Here is a 22,805-nt window from a genome sequence, read left to right as displayed (position 1 = left end):
CTTCAAGTTTTTACAAAGAAAAAAAAGAAATCGAACCCGATTCTATGACTATTTTCAACATAACCTCTTTCTAACCTAACTTTTACACTTGTGAATAGTGACGATCCTAAAGAAATGTGGGAAGTGTATTCTAGTTTTACCGTGTGGATCAAAGTTTTTTGAAAACAATACATAATGAGTGGAGAAAAAGTTAAACTTAAATATCAAGGGGGAGGACGTTATACCCATCTGAAACCGAAATTTTCTAATTCCGAAGATAGTGTTTTTATTGTGAAAAAACGAAGTGTTCTTCAATATAGCACAAAAACTGGACAGCTAATATCAGAATACCGAGGATTAAACCAAACCATAGTTGGATTCGATGTTGTTCAAATAAAGGATATTGAGAACCTTGTCGCATTATCAGAAGATGGAGAGTTCCGTGCTTGGAAAACTTCAACCAGATTCAAAACCATAACGAAGAAGATAAAGTGTGAAAAAATCAGTTCGTTTCATCTACTACCAGATCAAAATCAAGAAGAATTGGAAGGTATTGTTACTTATACAAAGCTTGGAAAAGTCATAGCTGCTTTGATAAATACTGCAAAAGAATCGTTGCAGAATTTCAAAGTAGATATCAAAGGTGAAAAAACATTCATTGGTGTTGGTAAAAGGTTTTTTGCTATTGCCGATAAAAAAAGCCTGCATTTCATTAATATTGATAACATCAATAAGTCGTCACAAGTTTTTGTTTTCGAGAAAAAATTTAAGAATTTATATACTACATGTTTAGAGTGCCATAAACAAGAAGAAATTGTGTTGACAGGTGATTCTGAAGGGAAAGTGATATTATGGCAGAACATATTTAGTAAAAATCCAACAAAATCAATCTATCATTGGCACACATTACCTGTTAATTGCTTAGCATTTTCAGCTGCTGGTAGTTATTTTTATAGTGGCGGAAATGAATCTGTGCTTGTAAGGTGGGATTGGAACAATAGCCAAGACAAAAAGTTTTTGCCCCGTTTATCAGGATACCTTGAAGAAATAGGAGTATCTTCAAGAAATCAATTATTAGCTCTTTCCACTTCAAATAGTGCAGTGAAAATTGTTGATTCAAATCTGGACAATGTTAGTACAATTCAACATTTTGTTGTTGGAGATAATTATGATTGTGGCATTATACTCGATTCGAGAACTGAGACCCTTGTTATGAATGGCAATATTGGACAATTACAATTTTATCAACCAAGAAATGATAGTTTATTATACAGCATAGATGTTGTAAGTCAAAACAAAAAATCGAATGAAAGAAATATTGAGATACCTAATACAGAGGTTAAAAAATTTACTTTCAGTAAAAATAGTCTTTGGTTAGCCACAGTAGAAGAGTTGACAGAATCTGAATTCAATATTCAAAGATTGAGATTGAAATTTTGGTCATTTGATGAGTCTCGTCAAATATATGAATTGAATACATCCATAAATGAACCACATCAAGATTCAATCTCGTCAATTGCATTTCAATGTGTGAATGAACATCAAAATATAAAATGTGTAACAGTTGGCGAAGATAATAAATTCAAAATCTGGCACAAAATAACCATACAACAAGTCAATACAGAACGTACATGTTGGACTATTAAGAACAGTTATACATATGCAGATATGCCATGTAGAGGTTTATCATTTTCTGTCGATGGTTCTCTAATGGCTATTGGTTTTGGCCCAAATTTGACAATTTGGTCACCAGATATTTGTCAATTGGAATCATCCCTAGTGTATCCAAAATACAAAACAAATGTGGAAAAAGTTGAGTTTGGGAGAAGTGATATGCGTCACTTGGTTGTAGTAGCAACAAAGGACAGATTATGGGTTTGGAATATTTTAACTCAAAGACTAAAATGGACTGTGCCATTAGATGTAGAGTTTCTTATAGCAGATAGGCTATCGTTATACATGGGTGTTATCACAAAGAAAGGAGAAGTTAAAATTTTTTCTCCAGATTCCCATGAACCTGTTTATGAAAATGACGAAATTTTATCATCAAAGCAAATAATGGCAGCAGCATTTGTCCCAACCCAATCTTCAAATGTAGATACCAATTCAGATTGGTACAAAAGAGTTGAGCTGTTTTTTATAGATTCTAATAAAGAATTATTTTCAATTGGAGCTGAATCTACTGAAGAATATCCAATTGACCAATACATCGATGAAAATCCTGATGAACAGATGGCTTCTTTGTTTAATAAAATGATGCCATTCACAAAACATTCCGAAGTCGCCAATAGTTATATGTTGCAAGATGTACATAAATCCCTTAAAAGAAAGAGAGAAAGTGTGTTTACAGACAGTGGTAGAGCCATTCCTCCAGCATTGGTGGTTTTGGCTTTGTTCAAATCGGAATTTAAGAGAATAAGAGCAGCCAATTAGAATTGTGTAATAGGATCATAAAAAATTTAAAATTCTGTATTTTAATTGTATAATATATTTTTTTCATGGAAAGTAATGCAACCTTCTTTTTTTCATAAAATGAAAGTAGTTGAGATTGTTATAAATCTGCAGAATTATAATTATAAATCTAAATATTCAGTTGTGTACATCATTTCATTTATGGTTCTTAAAAAAATGCTTGATTTCAAAGAAACTAGAACAAAACTAATTAATTAAATTATCTAGCGATTATTTTTTTTAAAATAGTTTTACCACTGAATTATCATTATTAATTGTTATTGAGCATCATTAGAATAGAAATTACTTCAACTAATTGACCAAATGAAAAATTACAATTGAAGTGGTTAAATTTATTGAACTAGTAGAAAAAACAGTTGAAACAAGAAATATCAATAATAAAAACCCTGAAAAGTTTTCATTATGGTTTATTAATATCCTCTATCGTAAAATTTTCCTTGATAAAAAATATCAATCGGGATTTGAATCCCTTTCAAACTGATCGGTCTAGCATTTTGTAGAAAAAGTATACCTAGTCGGCATCACCACTAAAATTCCTGGTTTAAATTTCCTGATCAAGTTTCGGAAAATGATTTCTTTCAGAAACATTCAAATTTGGTATTTACCCGGAACAAACGCACAAGTAAACACAAAATACATATCGCTATATTCTATGTTGTAGATACATTATACCACAGACTAGTAATCTGTGATTATACATTCTTCACATAATAATAAAATTATTCTTATGTCAAAATACATAAAACGTATTCTTCTATGTTAGAATGTAATAAATCATTTTATTATTTCAAGAAAGGCTAAAAATATATAATTTGATAAATTATATAAAATATTTCCATTTTGAATAACATTTCATATCGGATTACTCCAGCAAAACTAGCCTCTGGGGTTATTCCACAGATTAGTCTGTGGTTATAGAATAACAAATGTCAGAGTCATAAATTATGTCCCTGCCATATGTCATTCAACGATATTTTCAAATAGTTGGCGCCGTTGTTGTTTAGATTTATGAGTGTCAAACTCCATTATTCCGTTTTTTACAGCTAATTAAATGGAAAGCATTCACTGAAATCACTGTTCCAGTTATGAATTCATAATATTTCAACTTGTTGGTAATATTGTACAAAGACCCCTATTATTGCTTGACAGTTTACAAGGAGGTAGTTAGTTTGATTTGTAGGAGATAACCTGCAAAAAAGTATCTGTCATCTTCGAATAAAACAAATGAATTCTAAAATTTGATCATGAATTAATTCATTGCTTGGAGAACAGTGTATTGACTTTTTAATATGTGGCCGTTATTGATTGATATGACAAAAGATGAATCTATACAAAGTTTAAGAAATTTAGGTAAACTCAATTTATGAAGGACGAATTTCACTCTGAATATGCCTTCTGTTTTAGAATTAGAAGCTTATTCTCATTTAGTTTCTGCTTTGAGAGCCCAAGGACCTCTTAATCCTGATAAACGAAAATTATTAAGGGAAACTAGCTGTGTTCTGAATATATCTCAAGAAAGACATAAAGCTGAAATAAGGAGGGCATTAACTGATGAAAAACTAACAACTATAGCATTTCAGTAAGCAATAAGTCATTTTTCACATTCACTATTCTCATGCTTAAAAATTTCAGTGTAAATGCACAAAATGAATATAATAGTGATTGGGCACAAGAAGGACGTAGGGTGATTCCCCTTATGCCAAGGATGGCACCACAAACTGCTTTCTCAGCTATGGCTGATGAAGTGGCTGAAAATGCTGATTTAAGTAATAAACAGTTGCCATTACCAGCCAATACAGAAAGGAAACGATCCATGATTGTTCAGTCTAATCAAAATATCTTGGGGGATTGCAATAAAGGTTCATTTAGAATTAATGAACAGCCAAAACATGAAGAATTAAGGAAGAGAAAATTTTCTGAAAATAGTAGTTTAGCTCAACATCTTCTTGGACCATCTAATAAAATGAGTAGAATACAGCAAATTTATAGGTTAGTATTATTTGTAAACAGTAATTTCATCAATTAAAATACCAGAATAGGTAATATGATTTTTCAATTTGATATTACAGTATTAGTACATAATAACAAATTAATTAGTTTTATAATGATGGTTTGTTTTTTCAAATGATGAATATTTTGTATTACAGACAAAAAACAAAATCCAAAACAAAAGAACAGTTTACAAAAGTGAAAATGGAACTAGACCAATCAGAGGTTCTCCAAAATAAAACTCAACATCCTGTTCTATCACAAAAGCCTCAAATGGTAAAAATTCCAATGAATTCCAATATGAATACACCCTCAGCAAATGGATCAAAAATTAATATCCTCCAAAATATCAACTTACAACAATCAAGTCCTCTGATTTCGGAGGATCATTCGGATCAAGTTCCAGACATAAACAACTCCAATATGACAAAACTTAATGAAGCAAATCATATAGCATCTCCACCTTTCAATATAAATGAGAATATCAACAATCGATTGAAGTTTTTAACTAAATCAAATAATATTATGTTCAAGCCGTTGAATACCTCATCTGGAACTAATATGAATATGGAGTTACAGAAAACATTGAAAGTGTGTCCTTCAAGAAAACCTATAGCAAAAGCTGTACCAACGACAAATCAGAAACTGATTGTTGTTTCAAATGCACAAACAATGCCTAATAGTAGTATTCTTCAAAGAACATTAACTATTCCTTTTGTTAAAAATATATCGGTAAAAAATTTTGATAAATTTAAAATTGTAAGCACTTCTGGCGCTCCAGTCACTTTAGCAACCAGTACTGTCAATTCAAATAGTTTCAATTCTGTAAAGCACAAAGTAGTAACTGTGAGAACAAGTAATCCTGTCAATACCGGAAAGAAGGTTCTTCCGATAACACAACTGCAAATGTTGAACAAAGGAAGCATTAAAGTACTTCCTCTAGGAGGAAAAATCGTTGGAAAAACTACAACATCAGCAATACCTTCTTCAATGTATATTATGAATTCTATGGGTAATATGCAGAACTTGACAAAAACAATAAACACTTTACCAATAGCAGCTCCTACTAAAATAATAGAAAACATCGATAATACTCAAATAGTACCTTTATCAACAAATCCTGAAACGGGAAGTTCAAATTGTGCTAGAAACATGGAAAAACTTAAAGAATTAACAAAGAATTCTTCAGTAGTTAATAAAGTCATCACTGTGGATGATGATTATGATAATCAAATTGAAGAGTTTCATATTGAAACAGTACCTGAAGATGCTGTAGTTGAAGTAAAATCTGAGGAGGATATCGAGGAAGTTGTGGAAACTGTTGAAGTGGATAAGAGTGGAATAGTTTGTCTCCCTGAAATAGGTGAGTATCTTTAAATTGATCTTCAATTCACAGGCATTTCTTTTCCAATATTGAATTTTTTATGGTTCTGATTATGTGAAAAACCTGAAATTGTTATTTTATATCTCATTTTGATTATAGACTCCAAATTTTATTTCTCTAATTCTGTGGTTATTCCGTTCATTCTTCCACATCTTGTAGAACAAAATCTTGCGAGAATATATCAGAAACGCACAGTTTTCATGGTTATATTTTATTATTCTATGTTGGTACTCCGAACTTTCCGCCACGGCTTTATCTGTCAATTCATCAATTTGCCTTAAAGAAATCAGTTCTGCCAACCAACATTTTTCAATGCAAAAATCACTAAATTATATTTATGGAAATATTTCATTAATTTCAATGAAAATGCAATGAATTAGCGAAAATAATGTATAATACTCGTCCAGAAGGCTCATTCTACCACTCGTTCATTCCAAAACTCGGCACTTCGTGGCTCGTTTTTGAATTTTGAACTCGTGGAAGAATATCAATGCCTTCTGCACTTGTATTATAAATAACTATTCTGTCAGTTCTATGATCAAGGGAATATTGGGTAATTTTCTTTCAATATCCTTCTTGAATTCTCTATGCTTCTGGTTATGAGATCAACATGAAATTTTGCATAAAGATTGAAATTATTATTTCACAACTAAATGTGATATTTACTTTCGATCTGTAGTTTTGAAATTATCATAAAAACAAAATTTAGAACAGCCATTAACAAAGACAGCAGCGACATTTTAGATCCGAGCCTACCCTGAAATTTTAAAGGTTTTTCCTTTTGGGAGTTATTGTGTTTACGGCCTGACCGACAGAATTGAATTTGACTCAAAAATTCCTAAATATTATTTACTGTTCTATCCCAAACTTCATCAAATACGTTTTCTTTATCTGGTAAATCTGAATTTTGTATGGGACCATATGTGGCCGAATACTGAATGCCCATTCCAAATTTCATTAAAATCGGAAAGAGTTGTTAGAACACAAAACAGTGGCGGATCCAAGGTACTGTTTGGGGGGAGGGTGTTTCATGGATATAAAAATTCTCATATGAAAAAAGTAAAATATGAATATATTTCCAATAGATATACAAAATAATAAAAACAAACAACATAGTTTGGTGTGTCACCAAGTTACCAGTCAACAATATCTGCCCAACATGGATATAATTGAAAAAAAAAACTTTTTAATTATCATATTGATAATAAATGAAACAAACAACATTCTGCATATGCAAAAACCAAATAAAAACACATTTCCAAATGATATATACAAAGTGAAAATAAAGTATCATGAAAATAAAATAAGACAACAAAAAAAATAGTGAAAACAATCAATAAAAATTTCGCATATCGCATTAATCAAAAAAATCTCGAAAAAAATTAAAATTATTTTTATAAAAGATGTTCCATCATAAAAAATGAATTCGAAATATCAATATCTTTGAAATAGACATTTCTGAAAAACAGGTAACAGAATGCTTTTTGTTAAATCTGTTATGAGTTTTATGTAAACCACAAAAATTACTAACAAAAAACCTTTAGAATTTTCTGAATATCGAATAGAATCCAAGAAATAATTTTCAGAATTGCTCTGTAACTCGAGAACGAAACAGGATATCTTGAGATCTTATTTCTGATATCTTATTATTAGTCTTATAGTTCTCGAGATGGTTTCAGTGAGCATCAAATTTGGGACACCCTGTACAAATGTGAAACACGATCTCTTTAATAATCAAATTGAAAATCAAATTCTTCAGGCTTTTGAAATAACTATTTTTTTTTTCAGATTGCTATATTTCAGATGGAGAGGTAATAGAAACTGAATCCAGATTATCTCCTGAGAGAGAAATGAAGGAAAGTTCAAATGAAAGCTGTAAAAATGAAGATTTTAGTGATGATCAGTTGAACAATATGGATCATAGGCAAGAAATAGAAGAAATAGTTTATGTTGACAACTGACACTTATTTATTTTAATTTAAATTTGTATTATTTTTGTATAAAAATCTTCGCTAACCTCAACTGTTAAATTTGTTATATTTTGAATTTGCACTGGTTAAACAAATTTACTGAAACATGCAATTCCATATATATATAGATCTACCATGATAAAAACATACAAATTGTGAATATTAACAAGATATCACTCAAATGTTTTCAACTTATTTGAAATAGAAAAAAATTGTGATGCCATTGGTTAAATTTATAAACATCGAAAATTGAAATTCATCAAATTTGGATAAATTTTCATTGTTTCTGAATTAAATTAATAAATTCACAGTAACAGCGCTTATTCAAAACTTTTCTCGCGAGATTATTATGGTAATAAGTAATTAATGATAGGGTATAAAATTATAATTTTTTGTTTAAAATTTTCCAGAATATTTATTAGCTATTATTCAATATTTCTTTTCACATCAAGGTACCTATAACAAATGTAGAGTTTGTTATATATGAAATTTCAGCGGCATTCCTTCCATTCAGATATTATATTCACCAATTATACAGCTTTAAATCAATAGTTATTTGTAAGAAAAGAATATTCTCAAAAAAGGGTCAAACAAAAAAATTTGATTTTTTGGGTGATTTCTTGTTAGTTGAGAAAAAATAAACTATTATTATTGTGAATTATAATATATAATCTTTCTTTTGCTAACAGATTATTGAGGAAATATTTTCTGCTTGAATTATCAAAACTTTGCTCAATATGTTGGTATTTTATGTTGAAAGTGGTATGCAGTAAATTATTTATTGAAACTATAATATATGTAAATTTGAAAATTTTATTATAAATATGAAAAGACAATTTTTATAGTGAAATAAAAATTAAAGAAAATTCGGTTTAGTGGATTTTATTTCATGTTTCTTATCTTAAATTTGAACTTTTCGGTAGTTTTCTTCAAATGAAACTCCTTTGCATCCTGAGAATGAAACATCAAAACTGAGAAGTCTCCAGGATAATTAAAAGTAAAGATCATTATAATTATCTTTATTCAATATAATAAAGCAATTAGTGTAAACAAAATCAATAACAAAATTGATTTGAAAATGCGAGAGAAAAAAAAAATCTCATTAAAACTGATAAAATCCGGGTTTCATCTGAGCACCTCAATTGATTTATTTTGTTACTTGATGAATTGCATGCGCTAAGTACTCGACATTCTTTGAAGTTACACCTGCCATAGATATACGACCATCCTTTGTTAGGTAAACACTATGGTCTTTAATCAATTTTCCAACCTGAAGAAGAAAGGCATTGGTTATTTCATTTTTATTTATATAAAGTTTGAGAAATTAGCATAGCCCAATGAAGGTCAGTTGCTCAACTAGTAAAATTGAATTATTATTCGAAATAATATATGTTATAAAGAAAAAAGAGAACAACATTCACGTGAATTTACGATACAGGGGCTTTTGTGTGCTTGCTTAAAAATCATAAACATGAAAATTCCGTATGTAATATGTGTATCTTTTTTATTTTTAAAAAACATTTCATATGGGTAACCATTAAACTTATTTCCCCAATTAGGAACTTAAGAATTTTGAGAAATATTTAGCAGAATTTGACCATCAGTGAATGGAACCTAATCATTTGCGGCGCAGAATTCTAAAATTACATACATTTGAGCAGAATGGATATCCCCTTTTTTCTCTGGAGCTAGAGTATACAAATAGAGTTAATAATAAGACAAGTAATACTTACTTGATCAGCATTCATTCCCGTGAAACAGAACATACCGATTTGATCGGTAATATGTTGCCAATTCCTAGTTGAACCTTCCTTTTTCAAATTCTCTCTGAGTTTTGTTCGGACAGATATAATTCTGTCAGCCATTCCTTTTACTTCAACAAGCCTAAGAGAAATGTAATATGTAAGTGAATATTGTAATAAATATTCGTATTATATCTAAATTGCTCAATAAAAAAATTTGTAAAGCATCTGACATGAAGTCAGGATGAGCGCCTACTTGGTCTTCAGGGGCGCAACTGGCTAAAAAACTCCCGATGTCCGGGCTTTCCCCGTTTTTTTCAATATTCTTCTTGAATTTTCTATGATTCTGACACGAAGTTCTATACGCATAGAAGCTACAATATCGTGGTTAGAAGAAGAGGATGAAATTTGAAATTGTCAATCTTTATATTATATGCACAAAATCTCAAACCGAACGAATTTATGATCACGCAAGTTCTGCATATTTCTTTTTAAACATTCATCTTGAATTTTCCATTATTCTGACGATGAAATTTTGCCCGGAACTTGAAATCTCAATTGCGATAGTTTTGTGGTCATAGAAATGTAATCTTTTTTCTATATCCTTCAGGAACATAAAATTTTAATTTGTGAATTACGTATGTTCTATAAAATTCATACTGTATACATACCAATCAGCTTTGAGTTTTGAATCTCCTAAAATTTCAGAAACGATTCTAGCACCATTGATTGGAGGATTAGAGTACATGGGTCTAATGAGAATTTTAATTTGAGATAAAACTCTAGCTGCCTCATCCTTGTTCTCAGCGGTAATACTGAATGCTCCAACTCTTTCCCCATAAAGACCCATATTTTTGGCATAACTCTGACAAAGAGCTATGTTATGACCTTCTTTTAGGAATAATCTCACCTGAGGATATAATAAATTTAATAAAAAACCTAATTGAAAAATTTCAAATACCTACTGCATGTGCATCTTTGTCAATATTACCAGATGCAAATCCTTGGTAAGCCATGTCAAAGAAGGGAAATAGGTTTTTCTTTTTGATAAGATTGGAAAGTTCTTGCCATTGTTCTGGGTTGGGATCAACACCGGTTGGATTGTGAGCGCAAGCATGAAGCAGAATAATTGACTTCTCAGGTATATTCTACAAAAATACATTTTATGTTATCTAGGTTTTATATGACGTGGAATTATGTTAAATGAACTTAATGAATACAAATATTGTTCAATTCAGATATCTATGTTTATTTAGGATATTGTTAAAAAAATGTACACAACAAATTTTCTAATGATACGAAATTCGGCATGAACATTTTTTACATAATATCCAGTTGAAATTTAGTTTGTAACTAATTGTAACTATTGGGTTATTCTTTCTGAATTTCTCATGGTTCTGTAGGTCAGGCGATCAACATATAATTCTGCATAAATTGTTATAAAAAATCTAGTATTTAAACGCAAAATTTCAACTGTGACGGAATTGGATGACACAGAAATATGATTTTTTTCTTCTTTTTCTTTTATGCTTTTTTCGATATTCATTTTGAACTTTCTCTGTTTAGACGCGATCTTGGCATAAATTTGTGTTCTGTGGTATGAACTCATTCGAAATCGTAGTTTTGGAATATCGGAAAAAAAAATTCGAATGATCATTATTTACGAAATGATGATATATTACCCCTCTTTCGAGTGTCGTGAGATGATTTCAGTAAAATCGAGTTCATATTGCTTCATTTCGTCTTTCATCATTATTCTTCTGATTGTCCATAGGGAATTTAATCGGAATTCTTTCATTTTCTCCTGATAACCTTATCATAGATGATAGTTACAAGATAATTGTTTCTCAATACAAGATTTAAGAGTGTTTACCATCAACAAAGAAAACAAGATTCATAATATGCATCAGGTTAATAAGTTATTATTATAATATTTCTCTATTATTTTTGTCACTTACCATAATATCATCACATGCCCCTTTAAAGTCGAAACCGCAAGTTTTCGGATCGTAGAATTTGTATGATTTCACTTCCATTCCAGAATGTTTGAAAATTGGAGTGTGATTCCCCCAGGACGGAGCGGGAATATAAATGGTTTTTGAAAATGGATAGAAACCATTGAGGAAAGCCGCACCAACTCTTAAAGCTCCTGTACCAGAAATTGTCTGAACTGTTGCATTTCTACCGTTTTTGACAACTTCTGAATCGTCTCCTAAAGCTAGGTCTATGCTGTATTTGCACAATTCTGCGCTTCCCGAAATTGGAGAATATTCTTTATCTAAATTTTTGGCGGCTATTTGAGATTCTGCTTTTTTCACACAAGGAAGAACATAGGGTTTACCATTATCATCTCTGTATGCACCCACTCCCAAGTTTATTTTATTTGGGTTGGTGTCTTTTTTGTATGCTTCGGTCACTCCTAAAATTGCATCTGGAGGACCCATCTCTACTTGAGACCACCATGAGCTGAAAATAATAAATAATGATAGAACTTCTATTTGTCATTTTATTTTAATTAGTTTCAATGAGTCTCAGAGATTTTGTTAAAACAGAGAAATTAGAGGAAAAGTTGAGAGTACCTTACCTGCTTCAATTATATTTTGTAAATTTTATTAGTTCAGAAACAAGAAACCCTATTGAATATTTCTTAATAATTTCTAGGTCAAACTGGAAATCATTTCAATATCACCAAAATATATGGTTTTTAATGTTTATAGAACCCCTTTTTATCAGAAAAACAAGTTATTTTGGTTATAATTTCCAATACAATTCAAAATAATTCAGAGCCTTCTTTGAAAGTTAATTCCATCTTAGACTTTAATTTGTTCTATTCAGATGGATTTCTTGATAAGAAGAATATCGGCGTTAAAAGAAAATATAAGTGAAATATTCCCTATTTGATGATCCATGGTTAAAAGAAAAGATAACATACAAATGCAAATAGCAGTCTGGTTATACATGGTGAAAAATGGTCGAAGCATGTACATAAACTTTGAAAACAAATTCCGAATAAATGAAAACTCAAAAATGGAAAAATCATATGTTTTTATTCTGCAAACATAACATAAAAATTAACTTCAACAAGCAAGCTAGCTCCTTCATATAATTACATAGTGGATTCAACAAAGCTGAAGCTATTGAACTCCTAGATTTTTCTTCAGTTCCTAACTCGAAGAAATGATATTTTCTTCATTTTTCATCATCTCTTGCATCATAAGTAAAGACGTATTATTTTTTTCAAATTGATATAGCCTTACCCAGCTCTTTGTACCACATTATTCCAATTAGGAGATCTTTTAGTTAAAGAGAACAAAAAGGTAGTTTGCTTCAGTGCCATATTTCCTCAATAACACTATCACAAACAATTCTCAATCAATAAATGGAAAAAAAATTATAAAATTATGAGCCGGCAAGAGATAATCAAGTGGTGGGAATTTGACAAGGTTACGAAAGGTCATGATGCACAAGTGCTGTGTTTCCAAATCTTCAAATATTTACGTAATACTCAGAATAAAATTATGTTTTTTGTTTCTGACAACATTGGATGTTTAAAAATATCAGCATTTATTAATTATTAGCATTTATTAGATGAAATCGATAGCTATAAACAATTCAATGATCTAATTTTATTAATCCCAGTTCATAGTCCTATATAATTTTCTATAATTGGTATAGATAATATCTATTGATATTTATATCGATATCTAGATAAAAAATATTGGTAATACTGAAATATAACTATAAAGATTTTGATCTAAATTTCAAAACCAAAACAAAAACGAAAGGGAATAGAACTAATACGGATATGTCAAATGACAAAAGAGCCACAGACAAACCAAAGAAATATATAATAATAATTATAAGGGAAATCAAAACAAATGTCAAAAAGATAGAAAGACAACTTGATAATAATAACAGATGAGTTGAAAACTGTATAAAGTATTCGGGAAACAGTTTCCAGTTTTACGTTCCAATGAGTATCTAGGACTGTTTTGAAGAGATGATGTAGAATTACTGATTGTGATACATTTCGCATATTTGATATCGGTGAAGTACCTTCCTGCTGTTTTGGTGTGCAAACTTCCGATTATCGATACCGAATCATCAATCCCAAATGCTTATTCCAGGATTGAGGATAGTAAGGGGACCGGACTGGTCCTGGGGAAATCAAGGTAACTTCATTTAATGTTAAAGATTGATCTTACATAAGGGCATTTCAGAAAATGAATGAGTATATGTAACCAAATTCTTCATAAATATTTCTAGATCTTATTGATCATTAAAGAGGTGCATATTTTGAATTTTTTTGCTGAAAAATCTAATAATATCCAATTTCATTTGCCGTCAAGTTAGTTAGTTAATACATATCTTAATATTGCATATATTTGAAACTTTAAGTTTTTTTTTTCATTGAATTAAAATGTTTTAATTGAAAGCATATTGTCTATTTGATATTTTGCCACTTCATGAAAATACCACCAATTTAACTTGTAAATTAATTTTGAAATATTTTTCCATATTGTGTGCACCAATAATTGCAATATTTCGCATTCTTTCAACTGATTTCAATATGAAATGAAAGTTTATCATTGAACTGAAACTCTATGTAATCAGTGAAAGCCAACAATTCTTTAAATTATTAGTTTATCTATAGGTCATATTGCTTTGTGAAGAATTGATTTCATTTGGCTCATAAATTCATTTTTTTCATATTCAATGAGTTAGTGCAATCATATATAAAAAGTTCATGTAATTATATTTTTTTTCTGATTGTTTCAATTGATAAGCAGAAATTCATCTTGTTTTTTGCCTTGGATTGTTTTAAGACTCAATCTTTCTCTATTCCATGGAAAATATTACAAAACATATTAGAAAAATTTATCAATTTATAACTTTATTGTGAATGTCATTTTTTTTAGATGGAGGCGAAGGATTTGTTGGGACTGTTTGTGAAATTGGAAAACCTGGAACTGCTGGATCCCCTGATAAAACCGTTGTTGTTCAATGGGATAACGGGGCTCGAACAAATTACAGAGTTGGCTATCTTGGAAAGTATGATTTGAGAATTTTTGATAATGCCCAGATAGGTACGTGTAATAATAATAATTAATATTAGTAAATTGTTGAATATTATTGAAAACATTGTGAATGCTGATCAGTAGCTTCCATGTTTATAAACTGATAAAAATAATTGAGAGACACACATTTTCAGGTGTGAAACATCCTAATATAGTTTGTGATGGATGCGAAAGCCAAGGGATCAGTGGCATGAGATATAAATGCTCCGTTTGTTATGACTATGATTTATGTTACATGTGTTACCACGGAGATAAACATGATTTGACCCATCGTTTCAAGAGATTTGATGATACATCATCAAAAGGGTATGATAAATTATGTTCTGATTTGTTAACTTCGTAGTTTTCAATAAAAAAAAGATTGGATTTCATTTAATTTTGTTTAGGGTTGATTTACCACTTCGACAAAATGGAAGAAAAAGCGAATTGCAAGGTATTTTTGTTGGAGCCAAAGTTGTGAGAGGTTTTGATTGGGAATGGGGTAATCAAGATGGTGGGGAAGGTAATTGTCTTATTATTGTTTTATTTTGATTGTCATGAAAAAAATTTAATACACTAATGTTCTCGGGTGTTCATTTAACTTATATTCATATTTGTGTTTATCCAAAAGTAAATAAATAAATTTGAAACATGGGCTTATGTTTTTAGGAAAAGTTGGTAAAGTATTAGATATAAGAGGTTGGGACAACGAAAGCAGTAGATCCGTTGCAAATGTAACATGGTTTTCTGGTTCTACAAACGTTTATAGGTTAGGTCAGAAGGGTAATTGTGATATAAAATTCGTTGAGCCAACCGGTGGTGGATTTTACTATCCAGAACATTTACCAGTTTTAGGTAAGATGTAATAATTAGTATTTGAAATATATCACCTCTTATAATTACCTTATTAGGCCAAAGTATTGAACAACCAGTGGTACAACCTCAAAGAATAGGCCCGCCTCCCTTTGGAGTGGGGGATAAGGTTCAGGTGAATGTTACAGTGGAACAGTTGAAGCATATGCAACAAGGGCATGGAGGTTGGAATCCAAGAATGGCAGAGGTGCAGTATTTTATTTCTATTGACTTTGTGTAACTTGAAATGACACCAAAAGCAATCAATAGGCAATGAGGAATTTATATACCAAATAAGATTGGCAGAATTTTCTCACTGATCATTCTGTTATTCTTTTCAGTATATTTCCAAAATTGGCACAGTACATCGAGTAACAGACAAAGGGGATATTAGGGTGCAATATGAAGGGTGCAATAACAGGTGGACTTTCAATCCAGCTACTTTATCAAAAGTAAATTTGTTTGCGGCTGGTGATATCGTTAGTGTTATTAATGATATGGAAAAAGTGAAGCAACTTCAAAAAGGACATGGTGAATGGATTGATATTATGCAAAATGTAAGTTCTGAATTGATTTGCTTAGCTTTATACATAATAACTTGAGAATCACCAGAAAATTGCAGAAGAAATAAGTATAAATTTAACACAAAAAATAACGTCATCAGTTATATATTCTGAGTTTTCTAAAAGCAGAAAGAGTTCAAAGAAAAGTTGTGTGACAATCAGCATTTGCCGATATCTTAATAATATCTATTTATATTATAGAAAACCAGATTATGACAACAATAATAAAACAAACTATTTTTTTGGAAACTTTTCAGTCTTTCATTGGGCCTTAATCATGCTAAAAAAAAATCAAAAAACACAAATGAAAATGCAATTAACGTATTTTTTTGTTATTATTTATTTTTATCTTTTTCACAACATGAAATAGGAATTCAAGAAAAATGTGCATTGAAATCATAACTAATCTAGCTGTCAAGTGATGTTAGAAATTAGTAGCTGATAATTTTTCAGACCTTGGGAAAACTTGGTAAAGTACTTAAAGTGTATTCTGACGGAGATCTTCGAGTACAGCTTGAAGGACATGCATGGACTTTGAATCCGCTGTGTGTGAGAATTGTACCTGGAAGTGCTGCAGAGCTAGCTAATACAATGCACGCATCGCAGAATCAGAGACAGGAGCCTTCAAGTAAGTTTTTTGTTGGACATGTAGTTTTCATTGTTTTCAGGCTATAATACAATTCACAAGTGATTCACATCTTTTCATGTTTATATAAAAAAAACAAATTTAATTTTGCATTTTTCCTATATTGGCGCATGAATGACAAGTACTCATAAGTTCTTGACTTCACCTTTTCTCATTTTTTTGTAGTTTTTCATTAAAAACTCATTAGATTTGGAATATTCTTCGAGAAAGGGGGAAATAAAAAATTGTTAACTGTAAATTGCACTTGCAGTGCAATGGCACCCTGGTGGTGATGGAGATAACCAGTCTGATGGTACAGCAGACCGTTTGGTTAGAGCTGCAGCCCAAGGTAATGTAGAAACCTGCAGAAGGTTGTTAGACGATCTTCCTCGATCTATGGTGGATATAAGGAGCGGAGGGAAGACGGCACTGCAAGTTGCTGCACATCAAGGTCATTTAGCTGTCGTAAAAATGTTTTTAACTGCCGGTGCTTCTGTCAATTCCAGTGATAACGATGGAGATACTTGTTTGCATTATGCTGCCTTTGGAAATCAACCAGAGGTAAGTGCTATGGTTAAATCAGGGTTATATTATTTTGTCAGAATGTCTGTATTTTTTGAATGAGTTTCGATTCTTTGATGAATCTGTGGTTAAATTAAATTCTGTTCATCCAGCCTCTGGAACAGAAAAACAGAGAAGATAAAGATTTATGTTGTTGTTTAGGTGCTAGAATTACTGATAAATGGTGGATCCAACCTGAATGCTTCCAATAAAAGTGGTTGTACCGCTCTACACATAGCAGCGCACAAACAGCCAGCTCGTTGTGTTCAAATACTTTTAGCAGCAGGAGCAAATCCAAACTGTAGGGATTTATATGGAGACACTGCCCTTCATGATGCAATAGGTAAAAAACCAATAATTTTACATAGAAATAATGACGAAAGAAAAAAATTTTTATGCACTCTCCAGAAATCTTTATTTTCCTTTCTAACTTGTCCATAACTCAAAACTTGCAAAACGTAACTTCATAATATATACCGAAGCGGAAAACACAAACTAAATTTATTTCATAGCTCAAATTGATGATATTTGATTTTCGTGTAGGTAAAGATAGTTTTCAAGTCATCGATCTACTTTGTGCTGCTCCTGCCATGGATTTCACTTTGAAGAACAAGCGTGGTTTTAACGTATTGCATCATGCTGCTCTCAAAGGGAAAAACTACGCTACAAATAAACTATTAACTCAAGCCAGGCAACTAGTGGATATCAAAAAGGATGATGGTTTTTCTGCTTTGCATCTTGCTGCTCTCAACGGCCACAAAGATGTTGTTGATACATTAATAAGGGTCGGACAGGCAGAAATCGATTTGAGAAATAATAGGAACCAATCGGCTCTTCTTTTAGCAGTTAGTCAAGGTACAAATGAATATTTAGTGTATGGTCCGTATATCACCTTGGTTACCATGGTTAGTAAGTTGGTGGTCTGATGGTTCCTCAAAAACCGGTGACTATTTCCTCAAACTTCGGTGAGTTATCTATCACCAGAGCAACCGTGCTTTTATTCTGGTTAGGATCGGTAACCACGCCCACTCCGGTTGGCAGTTGGCATTTTAATTGTCAGATTATTGTTTATGGATATTTTCCATGACATCTGACACTCAAAAGCTTTGTTATTTTAATTATAAAACAAATACCCTTCAGAGCCATCAAGAACTATTAGTTATTTATCAACCAGTTATAACCTCCAAAATTCTGTCAATGAAAAATTTGGTTGACCATTGACAAGTGTCAATATGAAACAGGTTACCTGAAACATTGAAAACCACTAGTAACCGCGATATACGGACCATACCCTAAGAAATAATATTGAAATATTTATCGTGAAAACTTTGAAAACTGAGATTGGAAGGAATTTTCTATTTCTATTTGATTTTTAGGCCATTGTGGTGTTGTGGAATTATTGATAAAGTTGAAAGCCAACATTAATGCTAAAGATGAAGACGGCGACACAGCTCTTCATCTAGTATTAATAAAAAAAGCACATTTGAACGCTGAAATAAGAAGGGAAAATTGCCCAGAAATATATGCTATATACGAGCAGATCAGTCATGTGACAGAGTTTCGGTTAGCAGTAGCCTTAGCCTGTTTCCTGATTCAGAGAGGAATAGATTTAGACATGTTGAACAATAAAGGTGAATGTGCCTTACACCTTCTTCAAGAGTCTAACCTGCAAGAACTCCTTAAGAGTTATAAGCCAAATATAGATAATAACCACATTCATAACCTCCAGATTAGTCCGGATATTTTAGATCTTGAAAGTTTGACTTTGAGAGAGTCTAGGCATCCTACAGATGGCTATAACTTAACTGAAAATAGGTGAGTGAAAAGTTGTAATATCTGGAAGCATTAATGTGATTTTCCAAAAATTATCTTTTGCAATTGATTTGGGGGAAAAAACTTTGAACTTTTCAATGTTGGCATTTTGGGTACTATTGAACTAAAAGTATGGTTTGAAACAGTTACTCTATTTAAATCATTGTCATTGTTGATAAAGGGGCGATTAAGATGTCTAAAACATTGGTTTGCTCACTTACTCTTGAAAAACCTTAAGATTGAAGTGGCGACTTTTGAAAGAACCTGCCTTCTTGGATTTTGATGGTATTGATCCCTTTTCAATAAATTCCCGCATCATTTTTTATGGCGCTCACGTCGTTTTTCTGACAATGTCGTTGTGATGTTAAATCAAAAGTCAATCAACTTTTGACAGAAACAATGAAAATTTTAAAATGATGCCGTTGATTGGTCCATTCTTTGTATGGCGCCACCTTAGGGAAGAAAAGGGTAAAGAGGCACCATGTTGAGCCACAAGAATTATCTTGAAAAAAATCTATCAGTGAATACACCAGTATTTTAGACTTCTTAGTGTAGATATGTCAGGTTCGATAATGACATATAAGAGGATCTTGAAGTTCAGGATTGGATTTACACAATAAACATTACTTTTTTAGGAGTAGTCCAGTTAGGATCCTACCTAATGAAGACACCAAAAATAGGAGGAGTAGAAAAGATCAAAAATCTGATAAAACGGTAGAAGTAGGAAGTAGTAGCCAAGAGAATTCTCCAAATCATAGAAACTGCCAATTCCAAAACGAAATTTGTACCAGTAAACCTGTAGAGTGTTTAGTATGTTCCGAATATTCTGAAGAAAATGTTAGGTAATATAACTTGCAATTAATATATTTAATATTAACGATATTGACATTTTTTGAGTTCAGTAATATGAATCTTCTGTTAAATATATTTTTTTTGTTTTTTAGGTTGGAACCCTGCAACCATAAGCCAGCTTGTGAGGATTGTTCTTCAAGAATGAAAAAATGTCTTCAATGCGGAAGTATTGTGCAGAAACGTATCACAAAGGATGGTCGTATAATACCAGCGAAAAGTAGGCAGCCAAGTGCAGAACGAATGAGATATTTAGAATCGAAAATAGCCGAAATAGAAGAGAGTCATGCTTGTAGTATATGCATGGAGAGAAAGAGAAATGTCGTGTTTCTGTGCGGACATGGTACTTGTTCTAAATGTGCGGACACATTGAAAACTTGTCACATGTGTAGAAAGACTATAACGAAAAAAATTCCTATTTATTAAAAGTTATTTTTCTTTAACCGGGGCATTTTTACAGCCAATGATATTGGTCTTCTTGGTTTTCGATTTCATTTCATACTCCAGAAAGGATGCAGTCAAAAATTCTTGATTCACTACATCTTTGAGAAAAAATTTTTCAATTTGTTTGTATATTCTATTTGTTCTCTTTATTAATGAAGAACATTTTATTTTGAACAAGACAATATTTTTTCTACTTGGTAGCAGTTTGAACAGATATCACAACTGCAGAAACAAAAGCATGGTAAAAAAAAGAGATAAAAAAATATGTAATAGTGAATGTCGTATGTTAGAGAAACACAAAAACAGGATGTTGAAATGTAAGTATATAACCATTTTTTCATCGAACTTGTATCTTATCTAATGCTGAAGGTTTTCATGGCCGGATTGTTCAACAGAGTTAGAAAATTTCAGTCTTTCTACTTCTAGAAATGCCTTAAGTATCTTCAGAGGTTTTTAGGTCAGATTTCTCCGAACTGATTGTTCTCTGCCGGATTTATACTTTCTTCTGATTTGACTAAGTATAGATAGTCTGTAACTTTCTAACCCTGCTTTATCTTGGGTATGGTCCGTATATAACCTTGGTTATTATGGTTAGTAAGTTGGTGGTCGGTATATGTCAAATTCCTCAAAAACCGGAGACAATTTCATCAAACTTCGGTGAGTTATCTGTCACCAGAGCAACCGTACTTTTATTATGGTTAGATTCGGTAACCACGCCCACTCCGGTTGGCAGTTGTCATTTTAATTTTCAGATTATTGTTTATGAACATTTTCCATGACATCTAACACTCAAAAACTTTATTATTTTGATTATGAAACAAATATCCTTCAGAGCCATTAAGAACTTTTAGTTGTTTACAAATTAAAAGCGATCAACCATTTATAACCTTCAAAATTCTGTCAAAGAAAAATTTGGTTGACCAATGACAAGTGTCAAGCGGTCCGTAAATACGAAGCAGGTTACCTGAAACATTGAAAACCACTAATAACCGCTCTGAAATTCTCGGCGATATACGGACCATACCCCTTATCTGATTATCGTTGGTTTTGAAAAAGTAGAACTTTTAATTTTGGTTTTACAAATATCAAGAAATAAATTTTGATCGATTTATGAACTACAGTTGGCCCAAAAGTAGCTCACATAAGATTTTTGTTAATGATAGTTCAGATCGAGAGAAAGATGTTTTTTTTTGTTTGCATCTTTGCCAGTTTCAAGTGAAGGGAATTATATTTATGAAATTGCTGGATAATAGAGGTCCAGCCATATATTAATCGAAATCCCTTTCATCTGATTGAAATTCTTGATATTCGAAGTTTTTTTTTTGACCTCTTGATAGAATTCTTTGATATTTAGAGGAAATAGAAAGAATTCATTTTCATGCATCTCTGCACTATGTTTGTGTACATTTTTAGACACACTAGACTCCAATTGGAAATATTTTGAGCTATTCAAAGGATTTAAAGAGCCCATTTATGATTTAAGACTTAATCTTCATTTTGTAGTCCAATTATAGTTTTTTTAACTCTCTGTCTAAACATTAAGGAGCAACTCAAAGATAATTTTTTTTTGTCTTTAGGCCATCAGATTTTTCTTTATTTGAATAAAAAGCCTACTTTGTCAGCTTCTGAAATAAAGCTGACAAAAATTCCTCAATATAATTTTCTCAAAACACAAATTTCTATTTGAAAAATAAAAAAAAAAAATAGGGTACTTTGGAAATGAGTATAAAAAAGTAGAGAAAATTGAAGTGCTTTTTAATTGATGTGATTAAATAATGTACACAATTCATTTTATGGACTGATAGTGCTATAGTCTCAATTTACTTTTTACCATTTTATCTCTTGTAACATTGGAGATCCATACATCGAATTTGATTGAGGCTATCTTGTCCGCAGATGATTGTTTCATTTTTTTTTTCAAAGGTATCAGGTTCAGAGAAAATGTATTGACATATGAATTTGAAATGCTAGTTTGCATTGGACTGATATGACATTTCGCAATGAATTAATATTTTCAAAATTTTGGAATAAAAATTCAGGAGGCCAATAGTAGTTATTTAGTTTTGGGGAATTCAACTAGATTTTTGACAAACCAGAGAATGAACCCAGTAATAATTCCATAGTACATATAAAAATATTGTACGTTAAAGGAGAGTTATAGATTTGAAGTAAAAATTTTTTTATTATTTTAGCTTGCATATTTGAAATAAGAAATTGAAAATTTCTAAAAAGAAAAGGTTTTCAATGCAAATTTTCAATTAATATTTGCAAATTGAATTTAACTGGTGGAGAATTTTTGCTACAAATCTAGATTTTCTTTCATGAAATGGCTCTCGTATTAATTATTTCTTTCTAGTTATGCTAGTCCTTGTATTTTTCCTTTATCAATTTATGTTTACGGAGGAAATTTTTCATAATAGAATTTTGTTAAAATTTCTGATGAAAAATGTTTTTTTTTTAAATAGATACTCGCCTTGTTTTTGTTATTCAGTTAAGACTTTTATTG

At 31.2% G+C, this 22,805-nt stretch overlaps 4 protein-coding genes across 5 annotated transcripts; 3 read left to right on the top strand and 1 right to left on the bottom strand.

Moving 5' to 3' along the window:
• The first annotated feature begins 81 nt into the window (after window positions 1–81).
• LOC123678152 (WD repeat-containing protein 75) lies at window positions 82–2,488 on the top strand. The gene has a single exon (XM_045615000.1). It carries the CDS (start codon window positions 175–177, stop codon window positions 2,410–2,412), a length of 2,238 nt encoding a protein of 745 aa, XP_045470956.1. The 5' UTR covers window positions 82–174; the 3' UTR covers window positions 2,413–2,488.
• A 921-nt stretch (window positions 2,489–3,409) lies between these two features.
• Window positions 3,410–8,361, top strand: LOC123678452 (BRCA2-interacting transcriptional repressor EMSY). The gene is made up of 5 exons (XM_045615486.1): window positions 3,410–3,801; window positions 3,856–4,030; window positions 4,084–4,440; window positions 4,599–5,803; window positions 7,613–8,361. The coding sequence occupies exons 1-5, from the start codon at window positions 3,741–3,743 to the stop codon at window positions 7,783–7,785; spliced, it is 1,971 nt and encodes a 656-aa protein (XP_045471442.1). The 5' UTR covers window positions 3,410–3,740; the 3' UTR covers window positions 7,786–8,361.
• Window positions 8,362–8,798: 437 nt separating this feature from the next.
• LOC123678453 (aspartate aminotransferase, mitochondrial) lies at window positions 8,799–12,978 on the bottom strand. The gene is made up of 6 exons (XM_045615487.1): window positions 12,794–12,978; window positions 11,495–12,002; window positions 10,502–10,684; window positions 10,208–10,446; window positions 9,528–9,678; window positions 8,799–9,064 (listed from the first exon to the last, which is right to left on the bottom strand). Exons 1-6 carry the CDS (start codon window positions 12,871–12,873, stop codon window positions 8,942–8,944), a joined length of 1,284 nt encoding a protein of 427 aa, XP_045471443.1. The 5' UTR covers window positions 12,874–12,978; the 3' UTR covers window positions 8,799–8,941.
• Window positions 12,979–13,396: 418 nt separating this feature from the next.
• Window positions 13,397–22,515, top strand: LOC123678451 (E3 ubiquitin-protein ligase MIB2). 2 transcript variants are annotated; one of them, XM_045615484.1, is made up of 14 exons: window positions 13,397–13,708; window positions 14,456–14,623; window positions 14,749–14,920; window positions 15,001–15,116; window positions 15,263–15,448; window positions 15,505–15,653; window positions 15,787–16,002; window positions 16,462–16,636; window positions 16,905–17,194; window positions 17,357–17,537; window positions 17,738–18,049; window positions 18,571–19,009; window positions 19,642–19,848; window positions 19,951–22,515. In XM_045615484.1, exons 1-14 carry the CDS (start codon window positions 13,651–13,653, stop codon window positions 20,279–20,281), a joined length of 3,000 nt encoding a protein of 999 aa, XP_045471440.1. In that variant the 5' UTR covers window positions 13,397–13,650; the 3' UTR covers window positions 20,282–22,515. The 2 variants fall into 2 exon arrangements, with proteins under 2 accessions (XP_045471440.1, XP_045471441.1); XM_045615485.1 differs by lacking the exon at window positions 13,397–13,708 and adding an exon at window positions 14,158–14,285.
• Window positions 22,516–22,805: the final 290 nt, after the last annotated feature.

This window comes from Harmonia axyridis, chromosome 4, assembly GCF_914767665.1.
Source record: "Harmonia axyridis chromosome 4, icHarAxyr1.1, whole genome shotgun sequence".
NCBI lineage: Eukaryota > Metazoa > Arthropoda > Insecta > Coleoptera > Coccinellidae > Harmonia > Harmonia axyridis.
The sequence above is the reverse complement of the archived record's forward strand: the minus strand, read 5'-3'. Positions and strand labels throughout refer to the sequence as shown.

Bases quoted from the DNA above. Each gene is read 5' to 3' on its own strand.
- LOC123678152 (XM_045615000.1), top strand. From the start codon at position 175: ATGAGTGGAGAAAAAGTTAAACTTAAATATCAAGGGGGAGGACGTTAT.
- LOC123678452 (XM_045615486.1), top strand. From the start codon at position 3,741: ATGTGGCCGTTATTGATTGATATGACAAAAGATGAATCTATACAAAGT. The intron at 4,031-4,083 runs GTAAGCAATAAG...TAAAAATTTCAG, and splicing joins CTAACAACTATAGCATTTCA to TGTAAATGCACAAAATGAAT. The intron at 4,441-4,598 runs GTTAGTATTATT...TTTGTATTACAG, and splicing joins AGAATACAGCAAATTTATAG to ACAAAAAACAAAATCCAAAA.
- LOC123678453 (XM_045615487.1), bottom strand. From the start codon at position 12,873: ATGGCACTGAAGCAAACTACCTTTTTGTTCTCTTTAACTAAAAGATCT. The intron at 10,685-11,494 runs GTAAGTGACAAA...GTATTTTTGTAG, and splicing joins GGGCATGTGATGATATTATG to AATATACCTGAGAAGTCAAT. The intron at 9,065-9,527 runs GTAAGTATTACT...TTTCTTCTTCAG, and splicing joins CGGGAATGAATGCTGATCAA to GTTGGAAAATTGATTAAAGA.
- LOC123678451 (XM_045615484.1), top strand. From the start codon at position 13,651: ATGCTTATTCCAGGATTGAGGATAGTAAGGGGACCGGACTGGTCCTGG. The intron at 14,624-14,748 runs GTACGTGTAATA...ACACATTTTCAG, and splicing joins TTTTGATAATGCCCAGATAG to GTGTGAAACATCCTAATATA. The intron at 19,849-19,950 runs GTAATATAACTT...TTTGTTTTTTAG, and splicing joins TATTCTGAAGAAAATGTTAG to GTTGGAACCCTGCAACCATA.